Raw genomic sequence first — 26,252 nt, 5'->3', positions numbered from 1 at the left:
TCTAGGTTGAAGTCTAAGGGAGATTGTGCTTTTACTGTAAAGACTCCTAGACTTTGGAACAGCGTAACTTTTAATGTTAAATCCTTGATCCACGTTTTTAAATCGCATCATTTTTATACACTTACATTTCCAAATGTATGTAAAAGTCATAACAATTCATGATAAAAAAGATAGTTTAATTGGAATTTTTATTTAGGATATCTGCTGCATTTGTTCTCCTTCACTATTTCCATTAGCTTTATTGTTTAAAATTGTATATGTACTTGTTTTTATTGATTGTGCAGCACTTTGTGCTTTGTTCTTGATAAGTGCTATATAAATAAAGTTATTGTAATTATTATCCACTGATTTCTAAATTATTATCATAAATTATTCTAGAGCAGTGGTTTTCAAAGTGTGGTCCCCTGAGGTCCACGCTGGTCCTCCAGGGGGTCCACAGGCTGATGTAGGTTGACCCAGAAATAATGACGATGTTTAAACCTTTTGTTTTGGACATTAATTGATATTTAATTTTAAAACAAAGTTATTAAGTTAAGTGATTAAACAAAAGCACAATTTTCTGTTAAATGATTTTCATTAACTATTTAATTTCTTATTGCCTGGAATAAACCATTCCCACTTCGCTGCTGCACTCTGTTAGACACACAGCCTATATCCCATTCATCCCATTAGGAGAGCAAATGGGATAGGATGATTTAAATGCAGTGGTGGATTTAGTGTTATATGTAATGGTGGAATAAGATCTAAAAGCCCCCCCATAAAAACAAGAACAATTTGACTTGAGTAAACATCAATGGTAAGATCTTGTCCTTCTTATCCGTTTAGGACATTGATGGGCATGGAGCAAAGAGCCAAATAGACCTCAATGTCCCCACATCTAAGGAGGAGCAGTTGGAATACATTCGCTGGAAGAAGGAACGAGAGCAGATAGACCGGGAACGGGTGGCGCGCCATAAGAATGCCAAGGGGCAGTGGAGGCGGGCGTGGGACATGGATAAAACTGAGAACATGTAAGTGGTGTCAGAAATCTGTACTTGTGAATGATTTTTAAACTGCTCAGCTTGTCTGTTTTCATGACCACCCCAAAATGGGTTAGAGACCAGCTGATCTGTGTAGTATGGGGGTTTTCAATCCGGTCCTGGAGTACCCCCTGCCCTGCTGGTTTTTGTTCCAACCTAGGTCTTAATTACTTAATTGAAAGGTATATTGCGTTGTCAGGTCAATTAAGGATTCAATTAAGCAATTAAGACCTTGGTTGGAACACAAACCAGCAGAGCAGGGGGTACTCCAGGACCGGATTGAAAACCCCTGGTCTAGACTAATGTTATTAAACCAAAACCTAAAAAGCCAGTTAAAAAAGCAAAGAAAATGGGCTTTCTGTAAAACTTATCTTATCTGAAAAACTGTTTATTATATCAATATATGTTCAGTCATGTAAAGCTTCAAATATGTTTTGTTTCCTCTCCTTTTAGCACACGCTTGCTCCAATATTGACCTCTTTTGACTTCAGCACTCTCAAAGGATAAATTTCCATAAAGCATATATTTTGACTGTTAATGCACTGTACACATTTAAATAAATATTTATATTTCCTAATAAAATAATAAATAACTTCTTGTTTTGGCCATGTCAATTTTTCTTCTTCCAGTTATTGTTATTCCCTTCTTTAACTCTTACATCTACTTACTAGACAACATACCCCCCCGTGATGACCTGGACCAAACTTGGGTTATCTCCAAGAGACCATTTACAATCCTACAAGAGTAGGGTGTAAAAACCATGTGGCATACAACCCCGTCGTTTTTATAAATATAATCAACTACATGAAAAGTTGAGTCAGGTTTAAAATATATTAAAATATATTTGAAGCACTGTTTCTAACTGCTTCTCTGTTGCACCCCTCCTAATGTAATAAGGGTCTTTTCTGCACCAACACCAGTTTATCTTGAGTGGTTTAATACCTTGAGATAGCTTTTTGACGTGTGTTCCGCATGTAAATAGTTTTTAATAGTTTGCCCCTTATTTCTTTAAATTTTTTCTAATATTGACATCTACAGGTCTTGAAACATTTAATTCAGATGGTTTTTAGAGTTTTGCTGTAAGATCTGTCAACTTCTCTGTGCAATCCGTGAATTTATTTCATTTTTATAACTTACTGTAAATTTAATCAGAACAGTTCAAATGTCTGGTATGCTTCCCCAGATTAAACCTGCAGTTTGTGCTACTGGCTGCAGCTGTTTTAAAAATCTAGCTTGAGAGAGTGTTTGTTTTTTCTTGCCATGTGACTCTTAATGTGCATTTCCTGGATGGATAGCATTTAACTTAACTAAGAGAGCTTAAAATAGCAAATAATCAAAATGGACTCAGTGGGGAATGTGCGCGTACCTTAGAACAGAATGAGCCGTGAGGGATGAGGGAAACGGGTACTGTTCAGAAGCGGAGAGCGAGTGAGCTAATCTCCTCTCTGTAATGAAGCGTATGTGCGCGTACATCTGAAATCACATATTTTAATGGGAGGAAATTGGTCATGGGTCAGATTAGTGTTTTGATTATGTAACAGACTGGGATGCAACAATGTAGGCAGAGAAATGTGATTGGTTCCTGCCCTGCTTTTTTTCTTCATGGAGTCTGTTTCAGAGTTAGGGGGTTACAATAAAAGCTGTAAACATTAAAGATGTTGAAGACCTTGTGCTCTCAGTTGCTCTGGCAATGAAGGACTTGATTTGTATAAAGTGGTATTTAAGAATAGCGTGCATCAGTTTAACTGCTAAATGATCTGGGTGTGTTTTGTTGGGTGCCTAATTACAGAACATAAATTAAACAATTTGTATTAATTATATAATCATAATATCCCTTTGGAGGTGCTAAGTGTCTGAGTCTTTCTTCTTCTTTTCTAGCTACTTCCCCTTTAAACTCCAAACAATTTCATGCCTGTTTTAGATTTTACACTGCTTGTTTTAAATGATGGAATAACAAGAAAATGGACCAAAATTAATGTATTCTGCATACTTCCAAATTTAGAGACATTTCCTTTTTAATTGTTCTGGGGGTATCTTGGCTCAGCTACTGAAGGTAGCAATCAACAATAAATTACTTATGCAGCAGTTTCTACAGTATCTCTCAGATCTGCAAAGCAACCCAGAATGACGGATACTGAACGCTCTGTTTAGACTCTGGAACGGTTGACAGCTGATTCATGTTTTCCTGGCTGTGGGCCTGAATTAGCTGCAGATGAATTGATTCTGCGTCTGTGTTTTCTAGCAAAAAGGTTTGAGAAGACATCTCGGGTGTCTTACGCAGGGCCTGCTAATTAGATTTGTTTTATTATTTGTTATTGTATTATTGACATTGTGCAGTGAATGTTTGTAGAAGAAAACAAGCAGTTACACCTGTGCATACTGTGAAACCAACTGCATTACCAGTCATCAGTCATGATAATTAGATGGACAAGGTGAAAATTATTTTACATTCATACAATTGAAGTGCTTTGATCTCACTTAATAGTTAATGGTTTCTTAATTGGATTTGGTATGAACAAATCCATTGAAGTGCTTCAAGTCTTCTGTGTGTTTAAGTTTCTCCAGAGGGCTTTTTGTTTTCTTGCACTTCATTTCCAAGAACTGTTGGTTTAGAATAAGTAGTAGAACCACAGTTTATGAAAGAAATCCAAGTGGCCTTTTTTTTTTTTTAAGCATGTGGATTAGTATTTAAATTTTTGTAAGAATTTGGATGCCCTGTTTTGCCCGTTTCCATTGCGATTGTGTTTATTTTATTTAGTTTTACTTGGCAGGCGCTGTAATCCCCAAAACATGTCCTTAGGTAACGTCAGCCAGAACGCTGAAGAGAGTGTTTCAGACCTGGATTTGTAAACTGTGTTGACCTCAGAATGGAGCTGTACCAAGACAAACAGCTTTGTAGTAATCATGTGCTATTAAATAGAAATGAAGGAAAGGACTAGAGGTTATTTTTAGCTTGCTCGGTTTGAATGCTTTTCCTTTTTTGGGAATGTTCAATAATGCACAGCAGACAAAATAGGGAAATGATTCAGTGATTCCAAGAGCAAAACAGAGGAGTGATATTAAACTGATACACCCCTATTCCTCATTTGGTTATCTTAAAAACCATACAAACATTGCATTTATTTCAACATCTTATACACATTTAATTTATTTAGTTAAGGGAGCTTTTCTTAAGTGTCTCAGTATTAATTTTCAAACTGCCCTGATGCTGGGCTCTTGATTTACTGTAGGGTAATTATTTTTATTTCCATAGGTTTCGTGAAAGCTTTCATAGTGACGGTGATTGTGGAAATGTACAGAGAGGTGAGTTATTTATCATCCTCCAGAAAAAAAAGTGATCTTTCAGCTACTTTTCTCTTAGTTCTCCAAGTTCTCCAGTTTAGAGATGTCTACGATTTATGAGAAAAGCAAAGTATGACTTAGCAGAATGTGTATTTATTGAAAACAAAACAACAAAGCAAAATAAAAAATAGAACAATTATGATTGATTGCTGTTAAAAACAAAAACCTATGAACTTGTGCCAGTAATTTTGTGATCCACTTTGGAACTTTGGAGTGTCACTTACATTTAATTTTCAAAGAATTACGCAATGCTAAATCTATATTAATGCAGTACCAAAATATTTAAAATTGACCAAAGAGATTGTATAATTTCCCTAATCATTCTGATGTAATGAACCCTCAGATTACTCTGTGGGTCGGGACACTTGTTCAAATAAAAAACAATAACCCTTAATCGGAAATTTGCAATAAATTCTCTGATTATTAAATGAGGCAGATTAAAATAACAACCTGGTAAAATCTCATAGGAGCCACAACAATCAAATAAAATTACATTTAATTAGTATTGAATATGGATTTTCTGAAAATGCTTGACACTGAAAATCTAGTAGCATGACAAATGAACCGTAAAATGTGTGGAATTTTTTTTTTTCTTTCATTGTCAGACTGCAGTGTGGTAGTCCATAACAATCAGACAGCTGGAATTAAGATTCAAACTGTATTGGCACCAGTATTTTCATCCATGCCTTCTGTGATTTATTTATTTATTTGACCACACATTGACTGTGCTTAATTGTTTAGAATAACTTCACAGGACTGCAGCTTACACATCTGATTGCATGTACAGTGAGGGGAAAAAAGTATTTGATCCCCTGCTGATTTTGTACATTTGCCCACTGACAAAGAAATGATCAGTCTATAATTTTAATGGTAGGTGTTAGTTTAACAGTGAGAGACAGAATAACAACAAAAAAATCCAGAAAAACGCATTTCAAAAAAGTTATACATTGATTTGCATGTTAATGAGGGAAATAAGTATTTGACCCCTTCGACTTAGTACTTGGTGGCAAAACCCTTGTTGGCAATCACAGAGGTCAGACGTTTCTTGTAGTTGGCCACCAGGTTTGCACACATCTCAGGAGGGATTTTGTCCCACTCCTCTTTGCAGATCCTCTCCAAGTCATTAAGGTTTCGAGGCTGACGTTTGGCAACTCGAACCTTCAGCTCCCTCCACAGATTTTCTATGGGATTAAGGTCTGGAGACTGGCTAGGCCACTCCAGGACCTTAATGTGTTTCTTCTTGAGCCACTCCTTTGTTGCCTTGGCTGTGTGTTTTGGGTCATTGTCATGCTGGACTACCCATCCACGACCCATTTTCAATGCCCTGGCTAAGGGAAGGAAGTTCTCACCCAAGATTTGACGGTACATGGCCCCGTCCATCGTCCCTTTGATGCGGTGCAGTTGTCCTGTCCCCTTAGCAGAAAAACACCCCCAAAACATAATGTTTCCACCTGCATGTTTGACGGTGGGGATGGTGTTCTTGGGGTCATTCCTCCTCCTCCAAACACGGCGAGTTGAGTTGATGCCAAAGAGCTCGATTTTGGTCTCATCTGACCACAACACTTTCACCCAGTTCTCCTCTGAATCATTCAGATGTTCATTGGCAAACTTCAGACGGGCCTGTACATGTGCTTTCTTGAGCAGGGGGACCTTGCGGGCACTGCAGGATTTCAGTCCTTCACGGCGTAGTGTGTTACCAATTGTTTTCTTGGTGACTATAGTCCCAGCTGCCTTGAGATTATTATCAAGATCCTCCCGTGTAGTTCTGGGCTGATTCCTCACCGTTCTCATGATCATTGAAACTCCACGAGGCGAGATCTTGCATGGAGCCCCAGACCAAGGGAGACTGACAGTTATTTTGTGTTTCTTTCATTTGCGAATAATCGCACCAACTGTTGTCACCTTCTCACCAAGCTGCTTGGTGATGGTCTTGTAGCCCATTCCAGCCTTGTGTAGGTCTACAATCTTGTCCCTGACATCCTTGGACAGCTCTTTGGTCTTGGCCATGGTGGAGAGTTTGGAATCTGATTGATTGCTTCTGTGGACAGGTGTCTTTTATACAGGTAACGAGCTGAGATTAGGAGCACTCCCTTTAAGAGAGTGCTCCTAATCTCAGCTCGTTACCTGTATAAAAGACACCTGGGAGCCAGAAATCTTGCTGATTTGATAGGGGATCAAATACTTATTTCCCTCATTAACATGCAAATCAATTTATAACTTTTTTTGAAATGCGTTTTTCTGGATTTTGTTGTTGTTGTTCTGTCTCTCACTGTTAAAATACACCTACCATTAAAATTATAGACTGATAATTTCTTTGTCAGTGGGCAAACGTACAAAATCAGCAGGGGATCAAATACTTTTTTCCCTCACTGTATCTACAAATTAATTTCATGAATTATCTTGTCGTTCAGTGGGGAAAAATACAAGGAAATTTAATCTGAGACCATCAAACCCTGAATCTAGGGGTAAGTATGAAACCTTTATTGAAATTTGTTTCTAAATTTCTAATTGGGATACAAAGGGGGTGTAAATGTATGGTGATATACTCTTCCTTTTGTAATGGAGGCATTCATTTTGTCATTGTATTTGTATATGTTGGAAATTAAATTTATATTTTATTTATGCCCCTGTCACTTTAATTCATACTCTTAAAATATTATTTATAATAATAATAATAATAATAATATTGTTTGTTTCTTAGCAGGCTCCCTTATCCAGGATACAATTTAAAGCATTACAAAAGTGCAGTAGTACAATCAATACAAAATACAATAAGCATACATCCTAATACAGTGAGATAACAAGTGCAGGAGGAAGGGGAGTGGAGAAAAGGGATATATGTGCATGTATATATTTATTTGTCTATCTGCATAGATAGATGTAGATCTTTGTTTTGCCATCAGCTATATTCATTGCAGTTCTTTAAGCTCAAGTGCTTTGACTGCTTCTATAGTTCTCAACATAAGATCAATGAAACACATTCTGCAGTGTAATTTACACCTGTTATAAGCAGGAATGTGATATTAGCCTTGATTCAGATTGAACTACAGTACACGATGTTTCTGGTGTTTGTGGCAGGCACCAATCACCGCAGCAGAGACAAGACTGGCAACAATGTGCCAGCAGTAAGCAGCAAGGCAAAGGGCAAGGATCGCCTGACTGGGAGAGCAAGAAGGTATGCTGCTATGGTTTGCTTTGGGCTGCTGGAACCAATATCAAAAGTGTCTTCAGGGTTTTTACTGGTCTTGTTTGCTTACCGTTTACTTAAACTTTTTATTTTCTCTGACTTGTATGAAGACTGAAATCTGAAAGCTCCTAACCCTAGATGCGTGTTCTGTGTGAGTGCATACAAAGCATGGAGGCCCCTACTGATTTACCTCAAATGCATGTTTATGATTTAAGGCTTTTTCTAGGTCTCTGAAAACTGAATTCTGACGCTTTCATTGTCAGGGTTTCGTTTGGTGCTGGGCCACTTTTTTTTTTTTTTTTTTTTTAACTAGTGTTGGTGCTTCTGGAAGGTGCAATGGGGGGCATTGTAGTGACTCAGAGCTGGCTCCCTGGAAGAGGCCTAATTATAAAACACTAACCACATGAGGGCCATCCACCCTGGAAAACACTTCCAAGTGCTGATCCAGGGGCAGGCCTGCTGTGTGTAGTGCGTGCACTGCGGTTGAGAAGGAGAGTAAGAGAGAGAGCAGTTATCCAGAATTGACGCCAGAAAAGCCAGTCCAGTTCTCTCCTCTTTAGGAGATGCGTCTGTAACGTGGGATTGCAGATGTTCAGGCCGCAGTCCAAGCACCACTTTAAAGAACAGTAAGAGTTCTAGAACTATGGACATGCAAAGCAGATATCACTTTCAGATTGTTATTGTTAAACTCAGGAAATGAAAAGGAAAATAATATTCAGATATAATTATCAGGAAGTAAATTTATGTTTGTCTGAAACTAACTAGCCAATAGCTGTTTAAGTTAGGCCAGATGTCTGCATTTAATGGAGTTTAACTGAGGTTAGGGAGGAGGACAACCCCAACCCCAAGCCTGACTTCTGCCTTCCCAAGCATAATTGTCTGGCAACACATGCACTTTCCCAGCATTCATCACTTTGCACCCCCCTCCACTGTATGGAATGGGGAATGTTAGCAACAGCCTAGTATTAGCTTGATTTACTTTTATTCCCTCATTAAATAATTGTTCAGACTGCTTGTCCATAATGTATGTGGCCTAAAGACAGAAAATGACAAACTATTTATAGTTTGTGAGTCACTGGCCCCTTGTCAGTGATGTAAGAATTCAGTCTCCATGTATCCTTGGAGACAGTTCGTTACCAACACAGCGATTTATGACAGCTTGCAGAGGCTTGTTGGGTACCAGCGGGAACCATTGGGTGTGGCCTTTTTGTACCGTTTCTGTCTTGGCTAATTAAGAGAAGAATCAATATCTGATTGATTGTGTGCTCTGCAAATACTGAGCAGACTAAATGAGGTCAAGTCAGGTTTAATCTGACATATCCGTTTGCTGAATTACCAAATTGGCAAAAGCCTGTGGAGAAGTAAAATGAAATACTAATATAAACCACTGTATGACCTCATAGTATAATCATTTTAGGAATCAGGCAATGATTGAAGAGTCTAAAATCATCCAGAGAGAGAGACACAATGATCCGCCTACATTTAAAAATATGTATACCTGAAAAACAAAGCACAGGTAAAGACATAAGTGGTCTTAGTCACAGATTGGCAAAGTACGTGTTACCTACCAAGTAAAGTCCCACCCTGGATATTAAACAACTAACAGGTTGCACATATGCTACTTTGGCATAATACAAGCACAGGCAATCAAGTTTCAAAACTAACAAATTGTACATTGTTTATAAATTCATATCACAGAAGAGAATTGGAAAATAAACAATACAGTTTAATTAGAACTTATACTTTGGTTTTGTATAGGCTGAATACACCATGTTTTTATATTTTAGAATTAAGTAGTCAATCCAGTCTATTACTTCACAAAGATTAATTAATGCAAACAGAAAACCAGGTAAACATGTGTAAAATATATATTGTGGCACGGTCTGGGGTGTGGGTCATGCGATCTTCGGCTCATGGATTTGGGTTGTAGTGGTGCATAAGAGTTTTCGTGGGTTATTTGGGGTTGTAGTCGTAGTGTTTGGTCCATGGTCATTTCCAAAGGTATCTCATCTGTCAAAAAGTACATCTTATTCCAGGTAGTCAGTCCTCTTCTTTTTCTTTTTCGTCTCATTCACGGTTCAACTCTACTGTGCACCCTTCTCGTGTTTCCCCTTCGCAATCAGTGTTTGGTGGCGAGTCTTTTTATTGTTAGTTGGTATGTGAGACTTCAATTTTAATGTTATTTGTGGTCTCATTTGTGAAGACAGGCACATTCTGGATTAATGTCCCAGAGTACTGCATTTGTGGCCACTAATGGAAAAAGTGAATCTGCTTGTAGATTCAGAAAAGTCATACTTTCCAGGCCAGAGCAGTGTTGTTTTTTGCAGAGAGCTGGGAGCTATCAGTAATTCCTGAGGGATCCAGGGCATATTGAGTTGTAAATTATAAATGTGATACAAGGAAACCTATCACATACTGTACATACCTAATAAAGTACTCAGATTATCAATGTATTTAACATCTGTGTGATTGATGCATTTGAATATTACAGCACATCTACTGTGGACTTCTTTATCTTACTGTGGATTTCTGTGACAAATGGGATCTGGAATAAGGCCTTTTTTTCTTTGACATTTCAAACCCTCCTTCTCGCTGACTGATTATTCTTTTCTTTAAGTCCTTTCTTTTAAATAAAATTTAAAGGCAGAATTTTTTAAAAAGAGGTCCCAAGGTATAACACTCAAAAAGCACAAATGTTGTATATGGGAATTTCAGCACCTGGGTCATGCATGCAGTATTATTAACAACTGCACTGTATATTGTTTCTGCAGATGGGACTGCACAGAGGAAGAAGATTATCTACAGGTCAGTTTATAAAGTCAGAGAATTCATTAAATACTTTTAATTTTTTCTTTTTTTTCCAGTCAGCATAGGAATTAAATATTACCACTTTACAAAATGACTACTGTACTGGTTTCAAGTTTTTTTTTGTATTTTGGTTAGTTTGCCATTTGTTTAATTATATATGAAGTAAATTTAGGATTGGAAACAATATATATGTCTGTTTGCATCCAATAACATTTCTCATCACACATCACTCTATTCTACCTTTTATTTGCTTTTCAGAGAATGCAAAAGGACTCTGAAGACCTCTCTGACAGTCTGGAGGCTTTGGGTGGTCCTGAGGTCGATGAGCCCACAGTGAGCAAACATAGGAAAGACTGGCACATTAAAGGTGATGCAGACACTGCCAACTCTACAGAGTCTGTTGATAGTGAAGGTAAAGAAGGAGTGAAGGAATCTGAGTTAGTGACGTCTGATTCCTGTGATGGTCAACTGGAGATTGCAGTTGGGATAGATGGGGAAACACAAGGTGGCAAAGTTGTAGACAATGAATTGAGAGTTAACAGACTGGTGGATTCTGGAGCGTTACCTCAGAGAACAAGGAAAACCGAGGGTCATCTGTCAGCCCAAAAAACACCCGTCTCTCTTCCTTCTGGTGTTCATGCTGCAAAGACACTTCGAGAGGATTCAGAAAACCTCAAAGCCCAGTCAGAGGCACCTGGAGAGCAACAGACTTCGGGGATCTGCGGTCAAATCTCCAAGGTTACACACAGCCCCCTACAGAAGGTTGTGTCTGAAGTCCACCAGGACAGATTGTTGATGGAAGAAGGCCCTGTCCTTTCTAACATTGCATCAGCTGTGACAGTTATTTGTGATGCTGAAATAGAAAGTCTTAGTTCTGGTCCAGGGCAGGATCACAGTAATATGGATCTAAATCCTAGTTTGCTTACAGAAGAGAAAACTGATGAACTTCCAGAAAATTCTAAGAGCAATAAGACCAGAAGCCCAGGTATTGATGATTTATGATTAAGTAACTTGAATGAGCAGGTATGCCTAAAAATAAAGACTGCTGCAAAAGTAATGTAGGAAAATGTAAATTTAATGCTGAAACACACACACACGTTTTTCTTAAAAGGATACTTCGGTATTTTGGATGCATGGATACCTTTTTAATTCTGTGTGTCCAGTTTGAAGGAATTTGAATTTAGCATTTCATTAGCGCAGCATAATTGCTGGAAGCTTTTACACATTTCTGTATCAGATCTCTATTCCACAGCACTTTTTCTCACTCACTCACTCTGCCATTTCACTGTGTCAGCAAGTGAGCTGTTGAGAGATGGTTCATATTTGACAGGTAGACAGATTCATATTTATATCGAAGAAGATAGATTTTATTACTATATCAGTCTGGCAAAGAAGAGACAGAGAATAGACTAAATGTGTAGTTTTTCTCAAAGCATAAACTCATAAAATGTAAGTGCTTCTAACAATACAGCAATACTATTTAATCATCCCCTGGTTGTCGAAACCAAATTATCAGCTTAGTCAACTAGTGTTTGCTGTTATCAGTGTAACCTCTGTCCTCTGTTTTGTTTGCTGGTTTAAAGTGAGGAATTTTGAAAATGCAGTCTGTGACGGTCGTCTGGGTTGTTGTTTTGTTTGTGCTGTATGTAAGCCGACACACAGACTTCAACTATTCTAGAACAACAAGCTCCCTGATGAATCCTTAGTCACTTTGTTTCTCCATGTCCTAGAGGAGATTATTGATTCCAGTCTCTCTGTGATGAGTCGGGTCTCTGGGGCTTCTCTTCCAGACTACAAGACCAGCACTGTCAAGGTAGGACCCAAAATAGATATTTTCAAAAAATAATAGTACTATTCTGTAAGAGAGTAATATGGCACATTCCTTTTGGTGAACAAGCATTATATTTAGATGGATTTTATTATAGAGGTTTTGGAAGTGAACAGAAGTACTGACAAAAATCCTAGAGCCATCTCTCTATTTATCACCTCTGAAATCAGTTTGTCTGCATTGTAAGTAGTTAAATGTTAGGTAAAAATTAATGAAATAATAATGAGTTTTAATTTTGAGGAACCCATACTATGAGCAAACTCTAACTGGTTAGAAGGTGCCCCTACAAGTTGATCCCTTGATTGCTGACTCCCCTGACTGTAGTGCCATTAGTTCCTCAATCCATCACTGTTTGCTATGCAGAGCACAAGAGCACATGTGGGGGGGGGGGTTCCAATTTTGTTCAGGCCAAGAACCAGCTCCCCCTGTATCAGAATGGTGCACGATTGCTTTACTCTCTTTTAACCATTTCTCTCTTGTTTTGCTTTTCAGGCTAAAGAAAATGGGAAAGTTGTTTAAAAAGAAACAGTTGGAAGTTTCTGATAGATAAATATGTGTGTGAAGGAAGAAATGTACACGGAGCACAGACTGAAACAATAACACCTTTTTTTTTTCTACAGGATCGATTTAGATTTAGAGGTTTTGTGAGGGTTTGGTTTGTTGAATTGGCTGAAAACACTTGGGTTGCAAGCACTTTATTTTATACATTTTAGAATTGTTTTGAAAAAGGCATTGTGTTAAAGTCATTGTTTTAGGCATACAGGAAGCTTGTTTTGCTTAAAAGCTTACATATGTACCGGTGTCTGCGTTTATGTATGTGTATAAATATGGATGTGTATGTATATACACACATACGTATATAGGTATGAATGTATGGGCGGCAAGGTGGTGCAGTGGTTGGAGCTTTTTTCTTGGTGCCCTGGATTCCTCCCACATCCCAAAGACATGCTGCTTAGGTTGATTGGCTACTCTAAATTGCCCAGTAGTTGTGTTATGGCTAACGATCTCCTGTGAGGAGGCCTTATCCTACACTGGATTGATGAAGGCGGATGAATAGATGTATATTGTTTATGAATCCAATTAAGTCTTTGAACATATTGATGCAACCAATATAGCTAAGAGATATTTCACATTTGGAAGTGAGTAAAAATACATGGATTATTATTAAATACCTTAATAGATGAGATACTAGCACCAAGTCTTTCAGATGTACTGTTGTGAATGCAATACCCCTTATTAGTAATACTTTGAATACAGAAGGGATCAGTTAATGTCTGTGCACACCAGATATGTGGTCAAATCTGTTATTTATGTTTTTCACAATTTATTTAACCAGATTGTGTGCCATTTTGAAAAATAAACATGATGTGTTAGATCATGTAAGACAAAAAATAAAACTGAAAGACCTCTGATGAAGCTGAAATGGTGACATAAGAGGATTGAATGTATTTTTTCCCTGTATTATACCACTGCATAAGGTGGATGTTGAAAGTCCTTCCCTGTGGAGGCAGATTTAGAAATCGTGGTATATACTAAGGGAAAAAAAATAAAAATAAAATTTAAAATAAGACATTTTTTTCAGCTTGCATTTAATTGAAATACAACAAACATGTTAAACATGTAATTTAATCAAAATACATTTTTGTTTTGTTTAATTTATAGTGAGAAAATACCAAATCAGTTTGCTTTTAAAGAAAAGTTCAGGACAGATGGAGGTATAAATCACTTATTAGAATAGTTCTGACACCGTAAGAGGCTCTGAGTTATTAGTAAGGAATATGATTGAAAATACATTAAATTAAAATGTAAGGTCTTTATTTACAGTACTTGTAGCACAAGAATATTCAAGTCAAGTCAAGTCAATACTTGAATTTGGAGTTTATTTAGCTAATGTAAACATTTAGTATCATTACTTGACCAGAACATAAACTCTAAAATATTTGATTTAACAATGAGTGCATAAGTGAGACTCCTACCATTCTTGCTAGAAATATTATTTAAATATTCTACAAATGGTTTCTTTTGAACTTGTTACAACACATCATTTTTATTTTTTATTGCACTAAAGTTTTGTTTTTGTGTGTTGGTTGTTTTTGTTTGATTTCGATAAAATAACTGCCTGAAGCAGAGTTAACCAATCTCAGAACTGTATTGTAAGATTATTACTTGCTGACAAAATGAATGCAGTGGCTGTTTAAAGGAAGGTTTTTGGACATAACATATTTATATATTTATTTCATGTTCCCCTTATATCTTGTTTAAAGATTGTGCTTTATTGTCTAGAGATAACCCAGGAGGGAGATACTTGTGTCAAGCACTTTTTTTTTTTTTTGTTAAATTTTGTAATGTGCAATTTAATGAATTTACACTTCCCACACCGACATTATAAATGTGGTTTTGTGTATTACAAATTCCTGTTAACTGTAATGGCCTTGAAGCTTGTTTGTAACTGTAACAGAACTTGAACATCCTTGGTTGTGGTAGGGTTTTGTTTCAGTGGATGTTTATAGTGGCTGTCAATTAGTGCAGCACCTGGTTTACAACGTTGTGCTTACGAAACATTTTATTCAGCGTGCCTGTAAGTCCTCATTGTAAGATTGCTAAAATATAATAATTATACAAATATTTTTTTAAAGCATTTTGGAGATACCGATCTTTTTTGTCAGGGGGCAAACATTGTACATAGTCAGCCTGGTGCAAACCATTCTCCAGTCATATTTGTGTGATAGCATTCGAGTAATGGTGTGGCATTTTCAAACTAACTGAATTCCAGTCTGACATGCATTGCCTCCTGAGTAACAAGACGTACCTGCTGCCTTGGCTTTAGATTCAAGCAGAATAACTGATTGAAACTAAAGGGATTGAAAATGATGTGCCTGACTAAATTTATTTACAGGAAAAGACAAAAAGACATTCAAAGGGATTCCCCCTGACTGAAAAATAATGTGTGTGTGTGTGTGTGTTTATATATACAAACACACACAGTCACACACAACCTTCATTAAATCCCTTGTTATTCAGTAGTTTATAATAGTAATATTGTTCATTTAACTTTACTTAGCGAATTATATATTTTTCTAATGTATTGAATACTCATTCATTCCTGAGTATACTAGGAAATATTCCAGTTCAATATATTGAGTTAAGACATTTCTCTGCCACTCCATATATATGCCTTACCGAACATTAGTAATAGTCTTCACGCAGATCTCATAACCTTATAATTATTTACCACCCACCATATTAAATGTTTTAAATGTAGTATTCAGAAGTTGCTTTGACAAAAGAATTTGCACTTCCAAAGTCTACTTGAAATTATTATTCAAAATTAATGTAAAATTTTGCTATTGTTTTAGTTAAGGGGATCTGTTGTTTCTTTGATAAAATAGGGCCTGACAGTAAACCTGAATACATATTTTTAGTGTTTTATTTTTATGTGGAATTTGGCTGCAGAGTTTTTACATGTTTGTTTACATTACAGTCATACATGATGCAGACATGAACTCATGAGACTCATGAAGTTGTGAGTACAAAGAACAGTATTTATGTAAAAGATAAATAAAAATCAATTGTTCTGTGATGTTTAATGTAATGTGTTGTTCTGGGGTCTCAGAATAGGAGTTATGTTCCAGCAGTTTTATAATTGACAAGAATGGCCTCGTATCTGGAGTTTTTGATTTTTGGAGCAATTGTGTTTGTTTCTTGTGTCACAATAACATTATTTATTATTGGTTCAGCATTAAATTAAACCACCTATAGGATCTTCTGAGTAAATAGGAATGCTGTACTCTCTGGTGTTACATTTTCAGTTGGAAGGGAAAAATGGAAATGGAAAAATAATGCTACAAAACAGGAGTGGATAAAGTGAAAACACTCTGAGATATAAAAAGACACCTGGGCTGGCCAGGGATGAGCCAATATCTCTTACAAAAAAGTACAGTCAAGTACAATATGAGAATACTTTAAATGTAAATGTATCCTGAACTAGCAGTAGTATACTATATATACTCTGATTTACTGACTTGGTACAATTTACATATACTGAAACTATTTAAAAGAGGTTACTTTATATGCTTAAAGGACATAAGTATACTTCTAATGTACTTTATTTTTTGTAAGGGAAAACATAGTCCCAGTGAAAGGGAATATCTCCAATGGCAGGCATGAGATCTGACGCACTTTGGCACCTGAGGTTTGACTTTTCCATCGACTGAAGAAAACGCCTGCTTTTGAAGGATATCGGAGGACCTTGCCTTGGTCATCTGGGAATCTGGTCATCTCCAGCTGCCTCTTTTCCTCAGTTCCCTTGATCTTTGATAATCACCTGCCACCCTCGTTCTATCGGCTCGCCACATTTTGAAAACAGGCAGTTTGTTCTGGCAAGGCTGACTGATGATCTCCAGATGTCTTCGTGTCATCTCAGTCATACCCTCGTGGACCCTGTGCTTTGTGGCAGTAGGTACTGTTAAGCAAATGAAGAGCATATCATCCTGGTGTTCCTGACATAATCAAATCCACTCAGCTCCTTCACAGTGTTCATAGGGATTTTTCCCTTTCACCATTGAACTGCAACCTGGAGAGCCATTGGTGACACTTTCTCTTCAATACAGCGGAGGTCTGAATGACTTAATGGATCAATTATTTCATTAGTTACCCACACGACCTTAATCAAAACCCACGTTTTTACTGGGACTATAGAATAGGCACATTATACGTGATGTTAATACTATCAGTCCCACTCATGTGTGTTCAAATCTGAATGTTTAAATGGACATTCGATTGTATATTCATGTTTCCAAATCAGACTATATATTTCCCAGCAATCCATACCTCAAACCCTGCCATCTCATGTTCATACTAATGTAGCTTCTGTGTCGTCCGTAGTCAACCCGACGAATCCACACAAGGCTCACATCATGTAGAAGTTTGGCATTTTTCAAATATGTATTCTTATTGTACATTGAGCATTTTTTATTAAAGATTTTTTTTTTCCTAAGTGTTTTCTTTCTTCTTTTACATGTAAGATGGAAGCTGTCTGAGTTCATATTTGTCATTTCTGTTGTTTGCTATTAAAACCTTCACATAAATGCGTCCTGTAATCCAGACATCAAATACTGAATGCGGCAACAACTATCAAGAAATAATCTGACAATTATGAATTCCTTTTGTATTTGTCAGATGAATAGGTATTTTCTATCCCTGGATGCCAAAATCATTACTGTTTTCTAATATATATTTTAAAATATTATTAGTAAAAGATTTAAAGTTTTGCCTTTCAAATATATATATATGCTTATATTCTAAAACATCCTTTTGCAGGTGTCATTTAAGTGCTGTTTCTTTTAAAGATGCAGTTAATCTGTGAAGGTTTCAGGAGTGCTGTATCTGTCTCAAAGCAAAACCAAGAAGTTTAGCTTTTTAGTGAACTTGCAATTATATTGAGCTTGGTGGAGACAATCGTTTTAAGCAATTCTATAGTATCCACTTTTTAAATGGTTGAAGTTAATGGTGAATGATGTCTTGCAAGTGTATCTTAAGTAAAAGTAACTTCCACGTTTTGCTTGGCTTGTTTGTTTTGTTTACAGTTTGTGGAAGATTCTTGAAGAAAATTAGTTTTGGTGCAACCAAACGACCTGGATCTCCAGGTCCTACAGCAAGGTGAGTTGACCTCCTTTTCATTGTTTTTTTTTTTCTCCCCCACAAACAAATATTTATATTTCTTATGATCTACAATGAAACCATTGATTGAGTGTTCTTGAGAAAACCCTCCACTCTGCAGGTTCTTTCTATGACTGAAAGGGGTAAATTGCCTTTTCATCTGGTTTTAATGTTTGCTATTGAAGTTAAACCCAAGTAAAATTTGAAATAATCGAATATTGGGTTCCTCCTGGTAAGAAGTCGGTAAAACAGTGATTTTAGGAATCAGAGCAATTGCGCTTTAAGAGAGAGATGCACTTATGTTACATCTATTAGCCTGCTAGGATATATCTACTTTGCTTTCACGTCTTTAAAATGGATGGGGTCATTAGAAATGTTAGGCAGAAAGATCCATTCACCTACAGAATGCAAACTAAATCATTACAAATGTATTTGAATTTCATTGATTCAATAAAACTGTTATGTTATCTTTTTAATGATTCTATTTCATTGCAATGTGTGCTCTGTTGCAGGATCTGTTATCTGAAATGGCAGATTGGATTATAACTATAGCCTGGAGATCAAATTAAATTTTATCATACATTTTTATCATAGCCTTATGTTATTTATTTAGGAAAGCTTAAAACATGAACAGCAAAATTATGTATCTTATGGTCTTTGAAGGAATGCCCTCTTTTTAGATAATGCGATATTGCAGAAATGTTCTTAGTTTCTCCACAGCCTACCAATACAGTCGTATCCTGGGTTACATAGTATGTGTAACACCTTTGGTTCAATGTACATAGTCTCTTTTCCAGGTCATGCCAGCAAAGCGTCTTATTTAATCTACCCATATTTTATGTGGTCGTCTTTTAGGTATTTTTTCACAGCTTCTTTTGTCCATTTTTAGTCTCACTCAAGTTCATTTTGAGTCAAGTGTTCTAACTAGCATCTGAGAATTCTTCAGTTTGAGGATGCAGGTCTTCACATGTTTTTGCAAAGACAGCAATTTCATCAGCAATGATAAGTTGCTTAAGTGAGCTCTGTTTAGCTTGATTACTTTTTCTTCCCAGTCCAAAATTTTCATTTCTTCAAGTGTTGCTATGAAGAGTTTTGGAGAGACGTACTTCTTAGCAGATCTTGATCATGTCAGTGTCAGGTGGAGTTGGACTGTTCATGTGGCATTGTTGTAGACATATTTTGAAGAGTTTATAAATATATAACTATTGTTTATTACTTACTATGTGTGTTAATTTCTGTGTAGGTGCAAAAGCACACTATCCTTTTGTTCCATTCGTTGCAACCATCTGTAATTGCCAAATTTAACAAAAGTCCTCCCAATATGGGAGGAACACGAAATTGAAAACAGATTCTGAGCAGTATCTGTAGTTAACAAGTCGAGTAAAGTAAGTGGTGCAATTTTCCCAGACTGACATTCCATATAAGACTGTTTAACTTTATATTTTATTTAGCATCCATTTCCCAGCTAACGCACAACGTTGCCACAATGTTGAATTACGTTGCTACAACGTTGTGGCAACATTGTGTTAGCTGGTTATGTGTAGTGTTGCAGATTAAAAACAAACTGACTATCATTGGAAGAAACTAGCAACTAAAAACAAGCCGCAACTGTTCATTGGAAATCAGCTGTTTCCGCCGCTTTGTTGGAGTTTCTATGTGAATGCAAGTCTCCTGTTGTGACACCCGAATTCATCAATAACATCAGCAGACATCAGTGTGAGGTCCTTATGTACAGGTGCACTGCCCATAAAGACTTTCTTCTGTCATAGTGGAGCGCAAACATGTTTTATGTAGTTTTAGCTCACTGAACATAACACATGACATAACCTTCCGAATTAATAAGTACAGTGTTAAGCCGCCCACTTCAACATATCTGTCTGATTGGTCTAGCGGGTGTCACAGTATCGGAGCTCTGAGTGCCTGAGCTGAGGGTCCGAGTCCCGAGCGGGGAGCCATGGCACCGTGCTCCCTAAACACGCCACTGCTGGACATGGTGTTAACGCCTATTACAATTTTATTTATCATCACTTCAAAATGAACAGTGATGTGTACATCAGTACAAAGTACATCATTTTCATATCACTCAATGCCATCTACTGTAAAAAGCAATAAGTACAAACTTCACGCTCGGTGTCTCAAGATACAGTACTGATAGTAGACCCTGCGGTGCAGCGCCGCTGCGCACTCCAAAGAATGTGTGCACTTTGGCCACACTGACAAATATGACAATATGTAATAAAGAAACCAGTGTTCGAGGTTTACACATACATGTTAAATATATGATCATGTTGTACAGATATAGTTACACGTACCATTGTCTAAATTGCATTTCCATACATAAATACTCTTTACATTACACCTTTGTAGTATGTCCGTCTGTGTGTGTGTGTGCGATCTGACCGCACCGAGCCTGCTTCGTGTACTGTGTGCGTAAGTGTCAATGTAACGTATAGTCATCACTTGCACTTCGTATAATGTGCCTGTGATGAAGGCAAAACGTTGACCTCCCCCTAGAAGATTATCTGTTCATATTATTTTTCTAAGATTATATTTGTTTCCAATCCTAAATGTATCCACTACATTGTGCAAGTTTGCCTTTAACTGATTATTTATTTATGCATTTATTTATTTAATCCACCCAATGTGCAGTGCACAAACTTCATACACTGGATGTACTGGCTTGCAAGTTACGCAACCATACACCGATCAGCCATAACATTATGACCACTGACAGGTGAAGTGAATAACACTGATAATCTCATTATCATGCCAGTGTCAGTGGGTGGGATATATTAAGCAGCAAGTGAACATTTTGTTCTCATAGTTGATGTGTTAGAAGCAGGTAAAATGGGCAAGCGTGAGGATCTGAGTGACTTTGACAAGGCCAAATTGTGATGGCTAGACTGGGTCAGAGCATCTCCAAAACTGCAGCTCTTGTGGGGTGTTCCCGGTCTGCAGTGGTCAGTACCTATCAAAAATGGTCCAAGGAAGGAAAAGTGGTGAACCGGCGACAGGGTCATGGGCGGCCAAGGCTCATTGATGCACGTGGGGTGCAAAGGCTGGCCCGTGCGGTCCGATCCAACAGACGAGCTACTGTAGCTCAAATTGCTGAAAATGTTAATACTGGTTCTGATAGAAAGGTGTCAGAACACACAGTGCATCGCAGTTTGTTGCGTATGGGGCTGCGTAGCCGCAGACCAGTCAGGGTGCCCATGCTGACTCCTGTCCACTGCCGAAAGCATCTACAATGGGCATGTGAGCATCAGAACTGGACCACGGAGCAATGGAAGAAGGTGGCCTGGTCTGATGAATCACGAGTTCAAGGTGTTGACTTGGCCTCCAAATTCCCCAGATCTCAATCCTATCGAGCATCTGTGGGATGTTCTGGCCAAACAAGTCCGATCCATGGAGGCCCTTACAGTAACTATACAGTACAGTAACTCACAACTTACAGGACTTAAAGGATCTGCTGCTAACGTCTTGGTGCCAGATACCACAGCACACCTTCAGAGGCCTAGTGGAGTCCATGCCTCGACGGATCAGGGCTGTTTTGGTGGCAAAAGGGGGACCTACACAATATTAGGCAGGTGGTCATAATGTTATGGCTGATTGGTGTATATGCATGTACATATTCCATAAATATCATCCAGACGTCTCCATGCTTTACCTATTCGTCTAAATATTAATAATTGCAATTATACTGTACAGCCGCTTTGATAGCAGTGTCACTTGGTGCAGTGTCCGTCTCTTAAAAGTTGCGTTCAGTCCATATAGAGAGAGATGCATGAATTATTGAAAACCTGATATATCTGAACTTCGGTAACAAAATGCACACGTTAGATACACATTAGATATACACATTACTACCCATGGGTCTAGGGTACAGATACACTATAAGAAAGGATACTTACACAGGTTTGTATCTGGATGTGAGTGACAGTAAATGCTCAACTCATGAACTGCTGAATTGCTGACATATTTGAACAACAATATGTATGCTAACCTAATATAAAGGCATTACTTTTGGCCTTCTCTAGGATATACCCGTCTGGAATAAGCTGTTTCTCACTGGTGAGTGCATTTTCTCATTTTAAAATTGAATGTAACACAGCCTACCTTTCTGTCTCGTGTAAAACTTTAAACTTATGCCAAATGTATCATGCATGGAAACACCCCCCTTATATAAGTCATGAAAAAATACCTAAAAACCATAATCGAAACACTTACACATTGCTGAACAAAATATAAAATGACATTCAATAACAACATATTTTCTCTCTGTGAACAATAGGCAACATAAGAAAGTTTACAAACGAGAGGAGGCCATTCGACCCATCGTGCTCGTTTGGTGTCCATTAATAACTGAGTGATCCAAGGATCCTATGCAGTCTATTTTAAATGTTCCCACACATTTCGTTTGTGTGGATGTTGGGCGTTACATATAATTTGTTTCCACACACTGTACACCTATATTGTACTTAACTGTAGCAACCACTGTGCCTTAACCGCGAGAGGCTTTAGACAACTCCACAGTGTCTAAAACTAGATGAGCTGCGTGAGCATTGTCAGGGGGTTTTCTCCAGATATTTTCTTGATTTAATACAACGAAAATGGGACCACTCCCACTGTATTGTTGGGCGGGATTAACTACAACTTTAACCAGTTGCTAATAGCAAACTACACAACTGTACATCATGGGATTTACTTAAAAAATTAGAAGAGAGTGGCATCTAACTAAACATGAAAGTGCGACTGACTACAGTGGTGTAGTTTTGTAGTAGCAGCTGTGTGAAAGCTGTGTTTTATTCTCTCGCGTTGTGCAAGAAAGGAGCTGTGAGAAGGTCGTTTTGCGGGAGTATCTCCGGGTCTGCAGCAATACATACTTGGTTTTGCAGCGCAAATCGGGTCAGATTTAATACCGCGATAGTTTAGCAGTGCGATTTCCATTTACAGACATGCCACTAATGCTTCAGCCAGCGACTCGCAGCGCGAACATTTTCGATTTAGGGCCGGATTAAATCAAAACTTTGACCCACCCTCTAATAGCAAACTACAAAACTGTACATCATAGGGGTTACATTTCTGATTTGAAGAAAGTGGCATCTTAAGCAAAATGATGCCGCAACTGAGTACAGTTTCCAATGTTACTTTCAGAGTATGCATGTTCCAAGAAGCTCCAATTTCCTAATGAGTAATCATATTAAAAAGTGTAGTATATTCTTCAGTTCCATTATGGGAACGAGTGTGAACATGAAGCACCAACCATTCCCACAGTTAAAAACATAAGTATGTGAATGAGCAGCACAAATAACCTGAAATGATCTAAAGAACTGCAGAAAGCTCTGTTTGGGGTTACATTAGGACTTCAACAATGTGTATAACGACAGATTAAAATATTTCCAGATCATTTTGAAAAGTATTTATATTAAAATTTTAGCACAGCTTTCCAATTAGTTTTCATTGAAGTGCTTCCTCACATATTATGAATAGTTCATCTTGTAAATAATTTGCCTTCACTTTGATATTGCTTGATATTTCCTGTAACATCTGTATCCATAGCAATGGCTAATTAAAACCATCTCTTACAAGTTAAAAGATAGGTTTATCCTGAAGCTACTATCATCATTGCATTAGACAAAGGTTATTTGGGAGTTGGTGATGGTATTTTGGATGTGTTAACAGCTGTATTTATATAACATATCCCATGGATTCGATTAGCTGCTCCCTGAGGATCACAAATATGCTCAGATTATCTGTGGGAAACCATTCTTTAAAAACTAGACTTGTAGTATAACCTAACCGGTGAACTAGTCTTTGCCTTCCTATGTGTGTTTGAGAGCTATTGTCTTTTTTTACTGACATCCACAAATGCCAATATTTTATGGAAATACAGATTTTACGGATTTTTGGTAACATCTATATTTGTCATAAATATCACAGACCTCCATGGACTTGTAATAAATTTGACCTTGAGGTTCGAAAAGATTTTGAGGTCTGTGCGTACTTGTCTAAAACAGTTTTTTGGCAGTGAATAACGGGAAGACACCAACCATTCCTCTGTGGGGCGTATGTTAAACAACAAAGAACCTGTACCTATTCTGTTACTTTCACTGATATAATATCAATATTCTAGTCTTCAGATAAATCATTGAAACCCCTCTTCATGTATTTTACAACCACCTGTTGTATTGCAAACTGCCAAGCAAATGTAAAAGGTGTTTTCTAGGTTGCTGGATGTTTCTCTGAGATCAAAGTCTGAATCAGATCAAAGCCTGTGCGATAAAAGCTGGAAGATGAATGTGCTTTATATACTAGCTCTTTATCAAAGTGAAGCAGGTCTATGGTGTGGATGGAGCACAAATGTAGTACACCACAATGCTGAGCCCTTTAGATAAGCTAGGCAGTCCCAATAGGGCATTCATATATGACTCTGCTTTCTTCAAATGGCCCCCTCCTCTTGAACAAGAATGCCATGCATACCAGGGCCTGCTGTAAACTCAACAACTGAGGTAATACAATGTGAGCTTTCTGAACAAGTGTATTTTAATTCACATTTCACTGTGAAACACAAGTTGGAAAGAGATCCAAAGCGATCGTTTCCTATTGCTCAAGTTCCCAATGTGGTAATCTCTGAGCCTTCATTTGAAAATCACTAGAAATAAAGACTGGAGTGTCGTTGGAAGTTATTCCCCTGTAAAATGAAATGGAGAATACTCATCTAAAAATGAAGTCTGCATCACTGACTTTCTGTTAATCTAGTGAAAGAGAAAAATGGTTTTGTCTCATATGGGAGTTGAAACGATTCCTTTGGAGTAAAATGAAATCTCTCAGTGGGTTCACTGTACTTGAAATTACCTTCTGCTTTCCTCATATGATTTCCCTTGCATTTCATTCAATCTGTTAGATTTTTAATTACGGTTTCTGGGGCCTCTTTGAGACATTTTTTTCTTAGTTAATGCTTTCTTACATTCTGTCCATGCTCATGATGCATTCATGTAACATCAGTAAGAACTGTAACAAAAAACGAACAAATAAGTGGAGGTTCATCTTGATCATGTGATTCCATTGGGTAACTTAAATCTCTCAAAGTTCAAAAGTAAAAAGCAGTTATTTAGTCAGTGATTTGTAATTTGTTGGTCACCAAGGTGACAGGTGACTAGCATACTAATTTAAAGGACCCATACCCCAGATTCCGGGCATAACAGTCAATGATGGTTTAAACATTGAAAACAACATGGAATTTTACATAACATTCTTCCATTCATATTTTTTTTTTTTTGCTATGTTGACCTATTTAAATATTCAAGAGTTATAATAAGCAATAACTCAACTGTAAATATCCTGAAGGATGTAATTCCGTCAATAATTAAGAGCATAGGCATGCTGGAATAAAAAAAAAAAAGTATTTGTGTTAAACTGAAGTGCGGGCAGATTAGCTTCTGGGTATTTGTTCTCGCCTAACATTCTCCTCTCTGTTGCCTGCTATGGAAATGAATGGGCACACATCCAGGTTTATGACACAGGGAAAGCAATGAGAAATGGAAAGAAGGTAAAGTTCTTGTCTTTAGTTTGGCTACAATGATTGATGTGAGGTGTAAGCTTGGTTCCACAGAAGGACAAGCAGAAATATATAATTAGGATTGTATTGCAGCCCAGGCTATAGGTGGTTTCAATTTTTTGTACTGACCCACAGTTACTCACTTTTTTAGTACAAGGACCAAGAAGCAATTTGTGCAAAACAAATCTCTGAACATCATCCTGTAAATGTGTTGGAGGTTGTGTAAAAAGGTGTACAACACACATATTACATTACAGCCAGTTAAGTGTGAACCTATAATTCTATTTATCCTCTGTAGTTGGCAGTCGCAATCTGTAGAGGTAACAAGTTATTTTCTGCTGCTATGAAATGTGTATTATGTGGTAACACTCAAGTGTTGTATTCCCATTGTTTGGATAATGTGGCTGCAGTCATAATGATCTTGGCCACAAAAGCAACACGAAAAATATAAATCTCATTCATATATTGCCAAATTCTATATGTGGTTCTTGAAGAAACAGGTTTTCTTTCCAGTTCCAAGCAGGACTTTTTTAATTTGCTACTATGAAAGGCATTTTATTCTAGTTTTTTGTATGTGTTTTCAATATATAGCTTGCTCAAATTTATAGTCTGTATTTCATAATTCCATTATTTACTCTAAAAATATAACTGAAATCAAATGAAATGCCATTTTGTCTTTTTTTTTTTTAATTGGGATAATGACAGACATGCCTTAGGGATTTATGCTGGCTTTGATTTGTCAGTTGTAGTGTTGGGGACAGTAAACATATCTAGCAGCTTAAATCTTAAGGCAAAGTCTATTGTGGAGAGTGATGTGTTTAGTAACAATGATGTTAACATGTTCTTCTACTG

General features: G+C 37.3%; 1 protein-coding gene across 3 annotated transcripts in view; it reads left to right on the top strand.

Moving 5' to 3' along the window:
* ccdc9b (coiled-coil domain containing 9B) overlaps positions 1 to 17,180 on the top strand; it is a 37,438-nt gene extending 20,258 nt beyond the window's left edge. For 2 of the 3 annotated variants that reach the window (XM_066694430.1, XM_066694431.1), the window contains 7 exons: positions 826 to 1,010; positions 4,273 to 4,322; positions 6,773 to 6,826; positions 7,440 to 7,536; positions 10,320 to 10,353; positions 10,615 to 11,341; positions 12,087 to 17,180. In XM_066694430.1, the coding sequence (XP_066550527.1) occupies positions 826 to 1,010; positions 4,273 to 4,322; positions 6,773 to 6,826; positions 7,440 to 7,536; positions 10,320 to 10,353; positions 10,615 to 11,341; positions 12,087 to 12,202 (1,263 nt within the window). In that variant the 3' untranslated portion in view covers positions 12,203 to 17,180. The remainder of the gene's footprint in view (positions 1 to 825; positions 1,011 to 4,272; positions 4,323 to 6,772; positions 6,827 to 7,439; positions 7,537 to 10,319; positions 10,354 to 10,614; positions 11,342 to 12,086) is intronic. The other variant, XM_066694432.1, reaches the window with a different exon arrangement.
* Positions 17,181 to 26,252: the final 9,072 nt, after the last annotated feature.

The sequence above is a fragment of the Amia ocellicauda genome, chromosome 21, assembly GCF_036373705.1.
Source record: "Amia ocellicauda isolate fAmiCal2 chromosome 21, fAmiCal2.hap1, whole genome shotgun sequence".
Taxonomy (NCBI): Eukaryota; Metazoa; Chordata; class Actinopteri; order Amiiformes; family Amiidae; genus Amia; species Amia ocellicauda.
The sequence above is the reverse complement of the archived record's forward strand: the minus strand, read 5'-3'. Positions and strand labels throughout refer to the sequence as shown.